Genomic DNA, 16086 nt, shown 5'->3' with positions numbered 1-16086 from the left:
TACCTCAATAGATAAAAACGGAATCCTTACAGGATCACTTTGCTCCCCATCTCACTGTCCGACTGTTAATTCCAAGTCAATGTAATCAAAAGATAAAACCATTTATGTCACACATTTTGACACTTGCTAACTCATTCACTGAAATCTACATGATTATCAACAACATTTCTTCCAACTTTGATATATAATGCGGTACTATCATTCTTATTTTCAGGTTTCACTCACTTATCTGGTTGAAATTTGACACTTAAGAAATCATTTCAATTTTTGGTACTCACACAAATTACTAAACCTGCACTTTAGCGCAATATCACGTGATTATGAGTGAAGATAACTCTAATGACACTCTGATCTTTTAAATACCTAATCACCCCCCCCCCCCCCACCTTAAAGATATCAGATTATACTTATATGATTGGGGGACTGTTTTTAAGCCTAAATTTCAAAAATTCCCTATGGTTTGGAGTAAAGTATCAGATTTCAGTATTTTTGTTCAACTTCTATCATACTTACATTACTTTCTTTACTATAATTTAAAAACTTAAATGATGCCCAAACACAGAAGATCACAAAAAAATAAATTCATTGGTCTTTAAACTTTGATTCAGCTAACTAAAACATTATTCAGTGATCAATTTTAAAAATGTTTAGATAACTGGTGTTGCTAATTAACATAGCAGGGTAATACAACTCCAGAATTAATAAAATAAATGAAAAATTACAATAGCAAATAGGCAATTACACAAAAAAATTAAACTTAGAACTTTAAATTAAAATATTCTTGAAAGTAGTTAACTTCCCATGGTTGGAGTTCAAAGTCATGTAAATTTTTTTAAAAGGACATCATATTAGCTGTTGACTACAGAAGTTATTTATATCACAATTGCAATTTCGGCCTTTGGGCCATTTTCAATTGGCACTTCAAAAGATTTTGCTTCAGCATATGTCAGGATTTAAAATATTCCATAATACAGGCTTTAAAATATTCTATAATACATATCATCAAAAATATGCCTTTTCACAATATTAACATCTCTCACATAAATCGCTAGAAATTAATGTTCTAACAGGCTGTTTACATGTTAACTCGGCTGCTACCGCGGTGTTAGAAGTTGTTGTTGTTGTTGTCGTCGTCGTCTTCAGTCCTGAGATTGGTTTGATGCAGCTCTCTATGCTACTCTATCCTGTACAAGCTGCTTCATCTCTCAGTACCTACTGCAGCCTACATCTTTCTAAATCTGCTTAGTGTATTCATCTCTTGGTCTCCCTGTACGATTTTTACCCTTCACACTGTCCTCCAATACTAAATTGGTGATCCCTTGATGCCTCAGAATATGTCCTACCAACCGATCCCTTCTTCTAGTCAAGTTGTGTCACAAAATCCTCTTCTCCCCAATTCTATGCAATACCTCCTCATTAGTTATGTGATCTACCCAACTAATCTTCAGCATTCTTCTGTAGCACCACATTTCATTTCAAAAGCTTCTATTCTCTTCTTGTCTAGACTATTTATCGTCCATGTTTCACTTCCATACATGGCTACACTCCATACAAATACTTTTAGAAACAACTTCCTGACACTTAAGTCTATACTCGATGTTAACAAATTTCTCTTCTTCAAAAACGATTTCTTGCCATTGCCAGTCTACATTTTATATCCTCTCTACTTCGACCATCATCAGTTACTTTGCTCCCCGAATAGCAAAACTCCTTTACTACTTCCAGTGTCTCATTTCCTAATTATAAGTGTTGACAGATGTGAAAATTACCGAACTATCAGTTTAATAAAATGCTAACACGAATTCTTTACGGACGAATGGAAAAACTGGTAGAAGCCGACCTCGGGGAAGATCAGTTTGGATTCTATAGAAATGTTGGAACATAAAGCAATACTGACCTTACGACTTATCTTAGAAGAAAGATTACGGAAAGGCACACCTACGTTTCTAGCATTTGTAGATTTAGAGAAAGCTTTTGACAATGTTGACTGGAATACTCTCTTTCAAATTCTGAAGGTGGCAGGGGTAAAATACAGGGAGCGAAAGGCTATTTACAATTTGTACAGAAACCAGATGGCAGTTATAAGAGTCGAGGGGCATGAAAGGGAAGCAGTGGTTGGGAAGGGAGTGAGACAGGGTTGTAGCCTCTCTCCGATGTTATTCAATCTGTATATTGAGCAAGCAGTAAAGGAAACAAAAGAAAAATTCGGAGTAGGAATTAAAATCCATGGAGAAGAAATAAAAACTTTGAGGTCCACCGATGATATTGTAATTCTGTCAGAGACAGCAAAGGACTGGGAAGAACAGTTGAACGGAATGAACAGTGTCTTGAAAGGAGGGTATAAGATGAACATCAACAAAAGCAAAACGAGGATAATGGAATGTAATCGAATTAAATCGGGTGATGTTGAGGGAGTTAGATTAGGAAATGAGACACTTAAAAGTAGTAAAGGAGTTTTGCTATTTGGGTAGCAAAATAATTGATGATGGTCGAAGTAGAGAGGATATAAAATGTAGACTGGCAATGGCAAGGAAAGTGTTTCTGAAGAAGAGAAATTTGTTAACATCGAGTATTGATTTAGGTGTCAGGAAGTCGTTTCTGAAAGTATTTGTATGGAGTGCAGCCATGTATGGAAGTGAAACGTGGACGATAAATAGCTTAGACAAGAAGAGAATAGAAGCTTTCGAAATGTGGTGCTACAGAAGAATGCTGAAGATTAGTTGGGTAGATCACATAACTAAAGAGAAGGTATTGAATAGAATTAGGGAGAAGAGGAGTTTGTGGCTCAACTTGACTAGAAGAAGGGATCGGTTGGTAGGACATGTTCTGAGGCATCAAGGGATCACCAATTTAGTACTGGAGGGCAGCGTGGAGGGTAAAAATCGTACAGGGAGACCAAGAGATGAATACACTAAGCAGATTCAGAAGGATGTAGCCTGCAGTAGGTGCTGTGAAATGAAGAAGCTTGCACAGGATAGAGTAGCACGGAGAGCTGCATTAAACCAGTCTCAGGACTGAAGACCACAACAGCAACAATTCCCTTAGCATCACCAGAGTTAACTCGACTACATTCCATTATCCTCGTTTTGCTTTTGTTGATGTTCATCTTATATCCTCCTTTCAAGACATTGTCCATTCCGTTCAAGTGCTCTTCCAAGTCCTTTCCTGTCTCTGACATAATTACAATGTCATTGGCGAACCTTAATATTTTTATTTCTTCTCCATGGATTTTAATACCTACTCCGAATTTTTCTTTTGTTTCCTTTACTGCTTGCTCAATATACAGGTTGAATAACATCGAGGAGAGGCTACAACCGTGTTTCACTCATTTCCCAACCACTGCTTTCCTTTCATGTCCCTCGACTATTATAACTGCCATCTGGTTTCTGTACAAATTGTAAATAGCCTTTCGCTCCCTGTACTTTACCCCTGCCACCTTCAGAATTTGAAAGAGAGTATTCCAGTCAACACTGTCAAAAGCTTTCTCTAAGTCTACAAATGCTAGAAACGTAGGTTTGCCTTTTCTTAATCTGGCTTCTAAGATAAGCAGTAGGATCAGTATTGCCTCACGTGTTCCAACATTTCTACAGAATCCAAACTGATCTTCCCCAAGATCAGCTTCTACCAGTTTTTCCATTCGTCTGTAAGGAATTCGCATTAGTATTTTGCAGCCATGACTTATTAAACTGATAGTTCGGTAATTTTCACATCTGTCAACACCTGCTTTCTTTGGGATTGGAATTATTATATTCTTCTTGAAGTCTGAGGGTATTTCGCCTGTCTCATACATTTTGCTCAACAGATGGAAGAGTTTTGTCAGGACTGGCTCTGCCAAGGCTGTCATTAGTTCTAATGGAATGTTGTCTACTCCCAGGGCCTTGTTTCGACTTAGGTCTTTCAGTGCCCTGTCAAACTCTTCACGCATTATCATATCTCCCATTTCATCTTCATCTACATCCTCTTCCATTTCCATAATATTGCCCTCAAGTACATCACCCTTGTATAGACCCTCTATATACTCCTTCCACCTCTCTCGGTATTAGGAGAACAGATGTTAACGTAGATTACTGAAACTTTCACACAAAGTACACAAGCTGCACACTGTAGAAGGAAATTCTGGATAATCTCCGGAAGGTAACTGTATTAATTATTCAGATATTACTAAAGCAGTTTTGGATATCTTTTTGTATAGAATAAAAATTAAAGGAGTTTTGAGTTCACGTGGAGGTTTACGTGCAATCATTCTTCAACCATTTGTGATGAACAGGAAAAGGGAGAAATGGCAGTGTTACACAAAGTACCTTGCGCCATTGCATAATGACATCTGTTCAATGTATATAGTATTCTCATAGTGACTTGACTGATTGTCCTCCATAAAAATACTCCAATTTCCCAACTGGAGAAAGTCTAGTCACCATGACTCTTACACAAATTACTCAATAATTATATATAAAAGTGAACTGCTTACATGCCATGTTTTTAAATCAGACTGAAAAATATAAAATAATTTCTCATAGGCCAACACAGATTACAAACACCATACAGTCAGTCCTGAAAATTTGTGATTTCTAAAAGCTATGAAAATACTTGTAAGATTTAACATACATTGAAGCTTCCTGGCAGATTAAAACTGTGTGCTGGACCAGGACCTTTAACATACACTATTAGCCTCCACAGCTGCCTAACTTGTGGTACATGCTGCCCTATATAACACGTGAACAATTACATAAGCAATATGGTAAGGAGTTGTCAAAATTATGTGCACAATCAGCAACAAAACTTGCGGAAACATTCTGGTACAACTTGAATCGTGTGTCATCAAGAATATTTTCCATTCAAATAGGGTTATCCTTTAAAGGAAGTGACAAAAACTTCATTGACTGTACATTTTTGCGAATAAAAGCATTTTATGTAGCCTGTCTTATTTGATTTTCATGTCCAATTAAATATGATAGATGATTCTCCAAACATGAGAGTTATTTCTACAGTAATTCATATCTTTCCAGTAAAAAAGCTGTCATCTCTCTATCACTTTAACACCAAAAAGAAAACCTCTCTTCTCCAAATGGTGTAAACATGGATACTCTGAACTGTATACTCAATTCTACAGTCAAACGTTGTGACTATACAAGTTATATGAACTATAAATTCATAAAACTATACAAAATTACAACTGCTTTCAGAGTACGTAAGAGAGATTAATTTACTAAGTCCATGGATTTTCAAGAAAGTAATTTTTCATAATAATGCTATACAGTTATCCAATTGAATATATATATTTAACACTGTCAAAAGGTATCATTTTGTTTGTAACAACATATTGGCAACAGATTTATCACACACAAGAATGACACACACTAAAACAGTATAAAACCAATTCCCATGTTATTTTTGTCTGCTCACCATTGGGTACAGGAACAGTGAAGGATATGAATGAATCTGTTCTTGACGACAAAGAACCCATTCCTCTTCACAGTTGACAGCACCAAACCGAACAACACCCTCAAGCTCTTGTGCCAGCCGACGCCACACAGGAGCCAAAGTATGACAATGGGAGCACATCGGAGAGTAGAAGTTTATGAACCAGAGAGCATCTGACCCAAGAACACTTTCCTCTGCAAAGAACAGAGAAAAGTTTTCCAGATGAAGAACACTAGAAAATTATATTTCATGAAGTTAATAAGTGAAGTAAAAATTGAAACAAATTGCTTCCTTCATGGAAAATGTTGATCTTTTCTGGTCATATTAAAAAAATTGTTGAAAGAGATCTTTAAAAGAGTACAATAACATTTTACTCACATTAATAGCAAACTACATAGATGGGCACAGGGGAAAAAAATCAGTGTTTTTCAAGCACAATCACAACTACATTTACAGTATGTGAAACTTACTTTTGTTTTCTTTTAAAGGTAAGGACCTTGACACAATTAGGAAGTTTCATAAAAAAGGAAGGTCACTTTATGTAGACAAGCATTAAAACTTCAACAAGTTACTGTATATGGAATTACAATGAAATCCAGACCATTAGGTACTTACAAGCATTGATAAATATCAATGGGGACAGTTGGGTTTCAGATACAACAATAAGAATGTTCAACACTAACACTAACTAACTTGACAATTTTACTTGGCAATATGGCAGCAAGATAAATAATGGTTTGAAATTTCATTTGATGTGTTGCCCGTTCAAAGTAAACTCTTTGATGGACTACAGATTCAGCATGAGGACTGACAACAAATTACAATAAACAAGTAATGAAGAGCGTATAAATAAGTTGTACCCGATTGTAGTCCAGCCACCTGACATTCAGATCAAACACATACAGCACAACAAACTGACCATGAATCCATTGTTTGCAGAAAGAGATTTTTGCAACACCTTTGACGAAATAATCTTGGCAGTGTAATTTTATTAAGAAAACTGCCGTAAATGAACCTACATCAGTGGTTTACATCAAGGTCATTATGTGTCCATATATAAAGACGTTTATGCACTTTAGAAGAATATAAATGCAAAATATGAAAGCCCATACTCTCTAACGCACACAAAAGTTAGAAGGCATGGCTGGGAAGTTTAAGGAAAAGCATTTTAAACCTAGAAAGGAAGTGCTGGATTAAATTTTCTGTCGAGAACAAAGTCATTAGATTGTAGCATAAGCGTGGACAGGACAAGGACACGATACCACATCAGCTCTTCAATTTCTCAAAGCCTGTTCCTTGTCAACGCAAGACCAATGTCAACCATGATGCTGCATCACCAGATTTCAAAAGTGAAACAATAATTTTTAACAATTCTTATTTTCACCACTTATTTGTTAAATATTGCAAAAATTACAGTAAGTACACAAACAATTCCTTATCTGATGTACTGTTTGCTACCATGAAATCACTTAGGCTTTGGCAAGAGATGAGATAGAGAACTGCACATTACACCTGCTAATTAAGACGTTGCAGACAATGTACTTCAGTAAGTAAATGTTTTAGAGAAGTTACATTAAATATATAAGATATTATGACTTACAACTTTTCAACTGCAGTTGTTCTAGACATTGATTGTGTGTGTAATTTATAGTGTGTCCCGAGACCAATGTATAGGACATATTATGTTGTTTTTAATATAGTCAGATGACCCCCAATTCCTGCCCATACTTTGATGCCATCTGTGGCTCAATGTTACAAATTAACAAACGATACCTGAAGAGGAGCAGCAGCATTTTCAATAGTTTTAGGGACAATAATCTAGATGATTGAGCTGGCCTTGAAGCAACAGCCAACATGGTCCTACTATACAGGTACTGTGATTGGCTTAAAACAAAGAGAAACTACAGCCATTACATTTCTCCAAGGACCAGCAGCTCTACCGTAGGATTGAAGAATGACGGCATCTTCCTGGGTAAAACATTTCAGAGGTGAAATTGTCTCCCACAGATTTTAAACTGCAAAACATCTCCTGTGGAGCTGTCCCGGCTGACTGTAATTTATTTTTTATGACTTGCAGACTAAAACTGAAGAAAGTACAGAATAATAGGAGATGGGATCTGTATAATTTGAAAGAACCACAGAAGGTTTCACTGAATGAAAGCAATTCATCATATGATGCTCGAGACAATGGTGAATGTCTGTACACAAAGTCTTTTGCAGTTGGGGAAGTTAGTGTTTTAGAGTGCAACTACGACATTCGTCTATAAACACAATGCAAAGAAAGGTTCCTCAAACATTGTTCCTGTGAGTGCAGTAAGAATGTAATAATGTTTTCTAACCAAAAAATTATATTAGAAAACTGAAGTGCTAGATAATGTGCCTAGTAGCACTGAAAATAATGAAGAGAATGAAAGGATGTATAATGAAATAGAAGAAATTATCCATAGCACTAATGGAGACAAAAATTGTTATGAGGGACTGAAATTTATAATGTGAGAAGGGTGAGGAGGATTAACAGTAGGAGAATGAAGACTTGTGGCAGAAATGAAAAGGGGAGCAGTCTGGTAGAATTTTGCACAGTAGACAATTTAACCATTGCTAACACTTATTTAGAGTTTTGAAATGAGCACTGGGCAACACCTGACTGAAGTAGTGGAAATGAACACAATATAAGATGAATGGTTAGGTTTACAAGACAAAATTATGAAGGCAGCAGTGGATCAAATAGCACAAAGACAAGGCCTGGTAGAAATGCTTGTATGACATACAAGATACTGAATGTAACTGATGAAGGGAGAAATTGTAAAAATTCAGCAAAAGAAGCAAGCAAAAGGTAGTACAGAAGGGAAGGCTGAAAGAAAGAAATATATAGAAGGGCAGCATAAGAGAAACAAAACTAGGATTGGACAAGGCTAGAGAAGGAAATATGACACATCATTTGCAAAGGAATCGTCCCACCATTCAGCTACATTGGTTAAGGAAAACAATGTAAAATCTAAATCGTAAAAGTCAAGAGTCTGAATCCTGTGCCTCCTGAACACAAGTCCATTGCCTTAAAAAATGGGCCACATTGTTCGGTCAGCTGGTTAGGATAGTTTGTTGGGTTAAAGCAGAGGTAAACGTAAATGTCATATGGCTTTGTTGGCTGGAATATCCCAAAAAATATATATGGTAGATACGGCAGGCACGGTGCTTAGAGTTGTACATGCTAGGGATGACTGTGATTTAGGGAGCGTACAATCCACATCTTACCACTGTGCTGGAGGACTCAACTCGGCCTTCAGGTGTACAGAAAGTAAATTTTTTCTTTGCACATTACAATATAATTTAGACACTAGGTTGTGGTTGTTGTTTTTGGGGAAGGAGACCAGACAGCAAGGTCATCGGTCTCATCGGATTAGGGAAGGACGGGGAAGGAAGTCGGCTGTGCCCTTTGAAAGGAACCATCCCGGCGTTTGCCTGGAGCAATTTAGGGAAATCACGGAAAACCTAAATCAGGATGGCCGGACGCGGGATTGAACCGTCGTCCTCCCGAATGCGAGTCCAGTGTTTAACCACTGCGCCACCTCGCTCAGTTTAGACACTAGGCATCAAGAATGTTGGTTCAGTGAAATTTAGTGCATTCTTTCCAAAACAGCCAAGGTGTGCATGTTACTTAAGAGACAATTAAAATTCTGGTACCAAAAACTTCATGGACAATTGAGATGCTGTCCAAAGCAGCAGTCACTAATGCAAATATTCCAGTATTTGTGTGAATGGTGAAACCATATTTTCACAACGTACATTACATTGTATGTTCAGCATTTCTGAGTGAATGACACTGATGTTTTTTATACAAGGAAATTTTGTTAAGAAAGCTTCAGTTTATTAATAGCCAATGGCCTGGGTGCAGTAGTAACACCAGTTCCTGTCAGGCTTGGCTACCACTTGGGTGGGTCATCATCTGTGTCTGCTAAGTGCTGTTGGCAGGCGGGATGCACTCTGCCCATGTGAGCGCAATTGAGAAGCTATTTGATTGAGACATAGCAACACCGGTCACAAAACTGACAACTGTTGGGAGAGTGGTGTGCTGACCACGTTCCCCTCCATATCTTCATCCAGTAATGCCTAACTGCTGAGGATGACACAATGGCCAGTCGGTACCACTGGGGCTTCACAACCTGCTCGGATGGTATTCATTTGTTAGTTTTTTCTGTTTGTTAGTTAATACAAGAGCAGTCATGTCACACAAAATATACTTCTAGGCCATACTGAATAAACATAACACTATCTAAAAATACATTGAAGCACCACAAAAACTGGTAAAAGCATGCGTATTCAAATACAGAGATATGTAAACAAGCAGAATACAGTGCTGTGTTTGGCAATGCCTATATAAGACAAGTGTGTAGTGCAGTGGTTAGATTGGTTACTGCTGCTACAATGGCATGGTATCAAGATTTAAGTGAGGGTGAACATGGTGTTATAGTCAGCACATGAGCGATGGGACAAAGTGTGGATTCTTCCATATGACTATTTCATTAGTGTACCGCGAATATCAGGAATCCAGAAAAACATCAAATCTCTGACATCACTGCAGCCAGAAAAAGATCCTGCAAGAACGGGACCAGCAAAGACTGAAGAGAATCGTTCAATGTGAAAGAAGTGCAGCCCTTCTGCCAACTGCTGTAGATTTCAATGCTGGGCCATCAACAAGAGCCAGCGTGTGAACCATTCAACAAGACATCATCAATTGCCATTTGAATGACTGAGCCAAATACCCACTTCTGTACCCTTAATGACTGCCCAACACAAAGCTTTACGACTCATCTGGGCCCATCAACCCCAACACTGGACTGTTGAAGACAGGAAACAAGTTGCCTGGTTGGATGAGTCTCGTTTCAAATTGTATTGAGCAGATGGATGTGTATGGGTATGGAGACAACCTCATGAATCTATGGACCCTGATTGTCAGCAGGGGACTGTTCAAGTTGATGGAGGCTCTGTAATGGTGTGGGGCATGTCTTAATATGATTCTGACAGGTGACATGTGCTCAAGCATCCTGTCTGATCACCGGTATCCATTCATGTCCATTGTGTATTCCGTAAGACATGGGCAATTCCAGCAGGTCAATGCAACATGCCCACAATTGGTACAGAGTGGCTCCAGGAATACACTTCCGGGTTTAAACACTTCCCCCCAGTCAACAAACTCCCCAGACATGAACATTACTGAGCTTATCTCTGATGCCTTGCAATGTGCTGTTCAGCAGAGATCTCCACCCCCTCATATTGTTAGGGATTTATGGATAGCCCTGCAGGATTCATGGTGTCAATTCCCTCCAGCACTACTTCAGACATTAGTCGAGTCCATGCCATGTTGTGTTGTGGCAGTTCTGCGTGCTCAAGGGGGCTCTAAAAGATGTTAGGCAACTGTACCAGTCTCTTTGGCTCTTCAGTGTATAATAAAATTAAAAATTGAGAAAAAGGGTAAGTTCTTTATTTAAGAAAATACACAATGCAGGAAGTGAACATTTGCTACAGAAAGATTTTCAACAGTAGCATAAGAATGTATTACACACATACCAGAACTCTGTAATACATTTATATTGATTAAGGATACATGATAAACAGAACAATTATTTTTTTTTATGTGGCTTCTGTTAGTAACAGTACATTTTTCTGCCACCTAAATAACATAATTTTAATGTTATTTGCCATACATATAAGAAGCCAATCACACACAACTCTCTATCACTTTAAAATATTTCTCCACCCAAGTGTAACAGCTAGGGCTGTAATGGGAATTTGCTCTCACTTTCATGGGCAATTTTCTGATTTCTGCTACAAAATTAGAAAAATAACTTATTTTACATCATCAAAGAGCAAAATTAAACAAAGTGTCATTTGCTGGTCCAGTTTAAGCTTTCTGATTGTTAAAATTAATTGTGCATCGTGGAATTTGCCTCTTACCCACGTGCCATAATGACAAATACTCTGCAAACCACATCAATTTCCATGTTTTATTAACATATAGCATGTGTATATGCCTTCGAACAACATATCTCAATGACATATCTGCCTTTTATAGCACTTTTTAAACATTATTTCCTTTGAGAGTAACAAGAATTTTGTAAGTCTGTCAACTCTTTTATGCACTGTAAATACCGCTATCTTCCTATATTGGTATGCTATTTTAATAAATAGTTGAACCATAGAGCAAATGGCTGGACATTTAAGTTCTAACATGGGTCAAAATTTATTATTCAATCTCACAACTTTTGACAAAGTGAGACTGTACTAATTTGAATCAGAGACAGAGCAGTCATGTACAAACCCTTGCCATACAATGCAAGAAGGTTAAAAATGTGTCGGCACTCTTTGCGTGATATGTAGAAGTTGGAAATGGCATGATGAATCATGACAAGTGATGATGGCCATTCACGAGTTACATGCATATAGCCAATAAGATTCTGTTTCCTCTTGTGTTTGTTTTGTAAATAAATCTGCATTCCAGCTGTTCTTACTGCAATATAGTAATATCTGACACTGTAAGTGCAACATCTACATGTCACACGAAAACAGCCAACACTGTAAACACACTTCAACATAATAATCAGTCAATCAATCCAGAGCATTCACAACACCATAGTTAAGGTATCAGAGACAGAAATGCTTCCAAATTACTGTGCCTCTGCTATCACCCGCCTACTCCACAACATGAAGGCAGAATGGTAAGACCTAGAAAACTACAGGGGAATCTCCAACCTATCAAGTGACCTGCAACATCTTTCCCATGACACTGCTCACAAGAATGGAGGATCAACTGCACTCCTGCATAGGGATCAAGGAGCACCCAGTATATGTAGAACAGACACTGAACTTTAAAACCATCCTCACACACTAAAACAGCCTCCCTTATGCAGCAACCTTAGTCAATTTCCAAAAGGTCTACAACTCTTAGACAGACACTCCCTCTTCCAGATACTGATCAAACTGGGCTTAGACAACTTGTGAAAGTGGCACTTGTCTGTATGACATCCAAAGTAAAATTCAGAGGAGAACTGTCAATGAACTTTGAGATCAGAACTGGTGTTAGACAGGGAGATGGCCTGTCCCCAATTCTCTTCAACTACCTGCAAAAGATGTACATGAATATACAAAGACACTTATAGATTAATTAGAATCCAGAACTGACAAAAGCTGTTGGACAAAGTTATTCATGAATAGATTAAGACACTTTACGGAGAATTTGGATTGAGAATTGACAATAAAGACAAATTAGTAGCCAATTGCCTAACCTTCGCAGATGACATGACACTTCCGGCACCCATTACAGAAAAAGCTACCTACCAACTCTCCTCCATCAACCACGCAGAAGCTAAAGTTTGCTTGAAGATTGTCATCAACAAGATAGAGTACATGTCAAACTTCAGAGAAACACAACGTGAGCTCACTGGGTAACACTTTAATAGAGATTAAACTCCTTCAGATCCCTCAGAGAATGAATAACACCAAAAATCAATGCAGATCTCGACATGAACAATAGATGCATCAAACTGGAGAATGCATATGATCTCTGTAGTAACATTTAAAGCCCTAAATCCCTTTCCCTCAAAACAAAACTCTGACACTACAGTACCATACCAAGATCTTACATAGTCTGTGAATCAGAATGCACGAATATAGTTAGAAAGGTACAAATCTGGAAAATACAAGCAAAAGACAGAAGAATGTAAGAAAGGTCATCGGTTTTATCAAACACGATGATGTATGCAAGATCAGACACAACAAGGAACTCCACCAACCCACTGAGTGCCTTACAGCAGCAATAGGAAAAGAGGAGGTTAATTTTCTAGAGCTATATGGTCAGGATGGATAACTGAAGACTCAAATCAACTATCTTCAGTTCTGTCTATGGAGGGAAAGCGACTTATGTCAAATGGACATGACTGGTTAGGAAAGAAACTGATCAACTACTAAGTGACCACAACATTCACAACAGATCAGTGCAGAATGATCAACAGAACTTCATATTCTCTCTGGTCCGTAACAGAGGTAAATGTGTCCAGAGACTAGAGTAAAAGGACCCAGGATGTCTGAATAGTGAGTGGCAAGCTTGCCACAATTAAGAACTATGTGATCTAAATGGAACATAACAAAAAAGAACAAAGGGTGCGAGTGAAAAATGGAGTGGCCTTTGCTACATCACCAGAGTTGCACTTTAAGATGGTAAACAAAAACTGCAGAGATATGTTGGAGGCTGGTTTTCTAAACATTTTGAAGTAATCTAGAATTAATGAACAAAAGGTGGGGCCCTGTGATATTTAGTTCTATCACAACAATCCATCTGACCAAATGACAACCAAATGCAAGGATTTCTTGTGAAGATCTTAATCCAGACACTTCTTCCTCAACCCTACAACCCCAGCCTGGTCTGATCTGATCTCCAGCACACTTTTTGGGGGGGGGGGGGGGGGGGGGGGGGGAACATGCGCAGTGTTCTGGAGGCGTAAAGTAACTCTTGTGTCTGCAAAGAATTTCTGAACAATTATTCCCATGGAGGATCCTGTGGAGTTGCCTAAGTAGTTAAATATTCTCAGTACAAAGCCTGAGTACTTTTACAACCTGTATGTCTTCAATATAATCCATAGTTTTAGATTTTGAGCTTAGCTAGTTTCCTCTTTCCTCCTGTTTTGATGGCCTTGGGTACCAATAAGGACTTTCTTGCATTCACATGTAGTGTGAGGAGAGACTTCATGCCACTGGTATTTCAAAAGTGTGACATTTTGGTACTTAAATTCAACACGACACTGGAAAATCGAGCTTTGATTCGAGAGAAAGTGATGTGTTTGAAAATATAGCATTACTACTATTTAGAAAATATTTTGAATAATTATTTCTGTTAGGCTTTGCTAAAGCTGTAGTATTGAAAATAATTTTATTCTTTTCACTGAATGAAAGCAATTCATCATATGATGCTGGAGACAATGATGAATGTCTGTACACAAAGTCTTTTGCAGTTGGGGACGTTAGTGTTTATAGAGTGCAACTATAAACACAATGCAAAGAAAGACCCCATGAACATTGTTCCTGTGAGTCCAGTAGGAATGTAATAATGTTTTTCTAACCAAAAAATATTAGAAAACTGAAGGTAAAAATAATTCATTATGTATAACAAACAAGCCTAAAATGTACTGAAACTTCATTCAATACTGAGTTTCTTGACACTAACTAAAGGGGCCTGGAGGTTAAGAGGATTTAATAACATTTGGTGTTTCTTCACATTTCTAAAAATATATACTTTATGTATAGTACCTTTTCATTTTCGCGTTTAAATGCATTCCAGAATGAAATTTTCACTCTGCAGCAGAGTGTGCACTGATATGAAACTTCCTGGAAGATTAAAACTGTGTGCCAGATTGAGACTTGAACTCGGGATCTCCACCTTTTGCGGGCAAGTGCTCTACCGCCTGAGCTACCCAAGCCAGTAAGTTTATATGCATTTCTACAGCAGATGCAGCACATGAACGCCTAGCTGTCACACTACATGAAAAACACAAAACCTTGCGTAAAATGTCTCATTATTTAATTTTGTCACCACTATTTCTAAAGCAGCTCGTTTGTGTAATAATCTTGAAGAACATAATGACTGTACTATGAGCAAGGATTTATTTCAACACATCTTTCATTGATAAAAGTAGATTACTTTATTGTACTTGTGTGTCTCGCTTGTGCTCATGTTGAAAACTACTTGTTGCGACTGAATATTTTAACCATTTTACATTGTACAATGACAGAAATGAAGAAGTTTAATTGCACTCATAAATTTTATGGCTATCAACACAAATGTGGTATTGAAAATTGAAAAAATGAAGAAATTGTTATGCCACACTGAACTGAGGTGAGGCCTACAAGTTTGCCAGGCTGTGCTTTAAAACAAAAGTTGAAAAATCCTACCGAAAATGAAAAGAAGTTGCTGTTGTAAACAGTGATAATAAGGGTTAAATTTTAATTAGTAAATGCAAGCTTTCAAAATGACTTTTTTCTGTTGCTAAATGTAAATACTCTAACAGTGAAATATCCCTTACATTTTGTGAGAAAACAAGTAAGAGAAGAGGTTATAGTTGAATGTCAAGTGTGTAAAGTAACAAAATGTACAATGATACCTCCTGTAACATGCGCAAAACACACTAGGGTGACAAAAGTCATGGGATACCCCCTCATATTGTGTTGGACTTCCTTTTTCCTGGCGCAGTGCAGCAACTCAACATGGCATCGACTCAACAAGTTGTTGGACGACCCCTGCAGAAATACTGAGGCATGCTGCTTCTACAGCCATCCATAATTGCGAAAGTGTTGCCAGCGCAGGATGTTGTGCACAAATTGACCTGATTAAGTCCTATGAATGTTCAATGGAATTCACGTCAGGCAATCTGGGTGACCAGATTATTTGCTCGAACTGTCCAGAATGTTTTTCAAACCAATTGCTAACAGTTATGGCTTGGTAACACGACATCGTTGTTTGGGAATATGACTGCAGTTGAACATAACCATTTCCAGACAATGATCAGTTCAATTGCACCTGGGAACTCAGCCCATTCCGTGTAAACACAGCCCACACCATTATGGAGTGACCACTAGATTGCACAGTGCCTTATTGACAACTTCCTGGCCTTGTACGGC

The 16086-nt window shown here is 37.8% G+C and overlaps 1 protein-coding gene across 1 annotated transcript in view; it reads right to left on the bottom strand.

Annotated features, from left to right (window-relative positions):
- Nucleotides 1-16086, bottom strand: part of LOC126100312 (dnaJ homolog subfamily C member 10-like) — a 140793-nt gene that overhangs the window by 111065 nt on the left and 13642 nt on the right. The window contains exon 4 of the mRNA XM_049910923.1: nt 5404-5615. Within this exon, the coding sequence (XP_049766880.1) occupies nt 5404-5615 (212 nt within the window). The remainder of the gene's footprint in view (nt 1-5403; nt 5616-16086) is intronic.

The sequence above is a fragment of the Schistocerca cancellata genome, chromosome 9 (assembly GCF_023864275.1).
Source record: "Schistocerca cancellata isolate TAMUIC-IGC-003103 chromosome 9, iqSchCanc2.1, whole genome shotgun sequence".
Classification (NCBI taxonomy): Eukaryota; Metazoa; Arthropoda; class Insecta; order Orthoptera; family Acrididae; genus Schistocerca; species Schistocerca cancellata.
The sequence above is the reverse complement of the archived record's forward strand: the minus strand, read 5'-3'. Positions and strand labels throughout refer to the sequence as shown.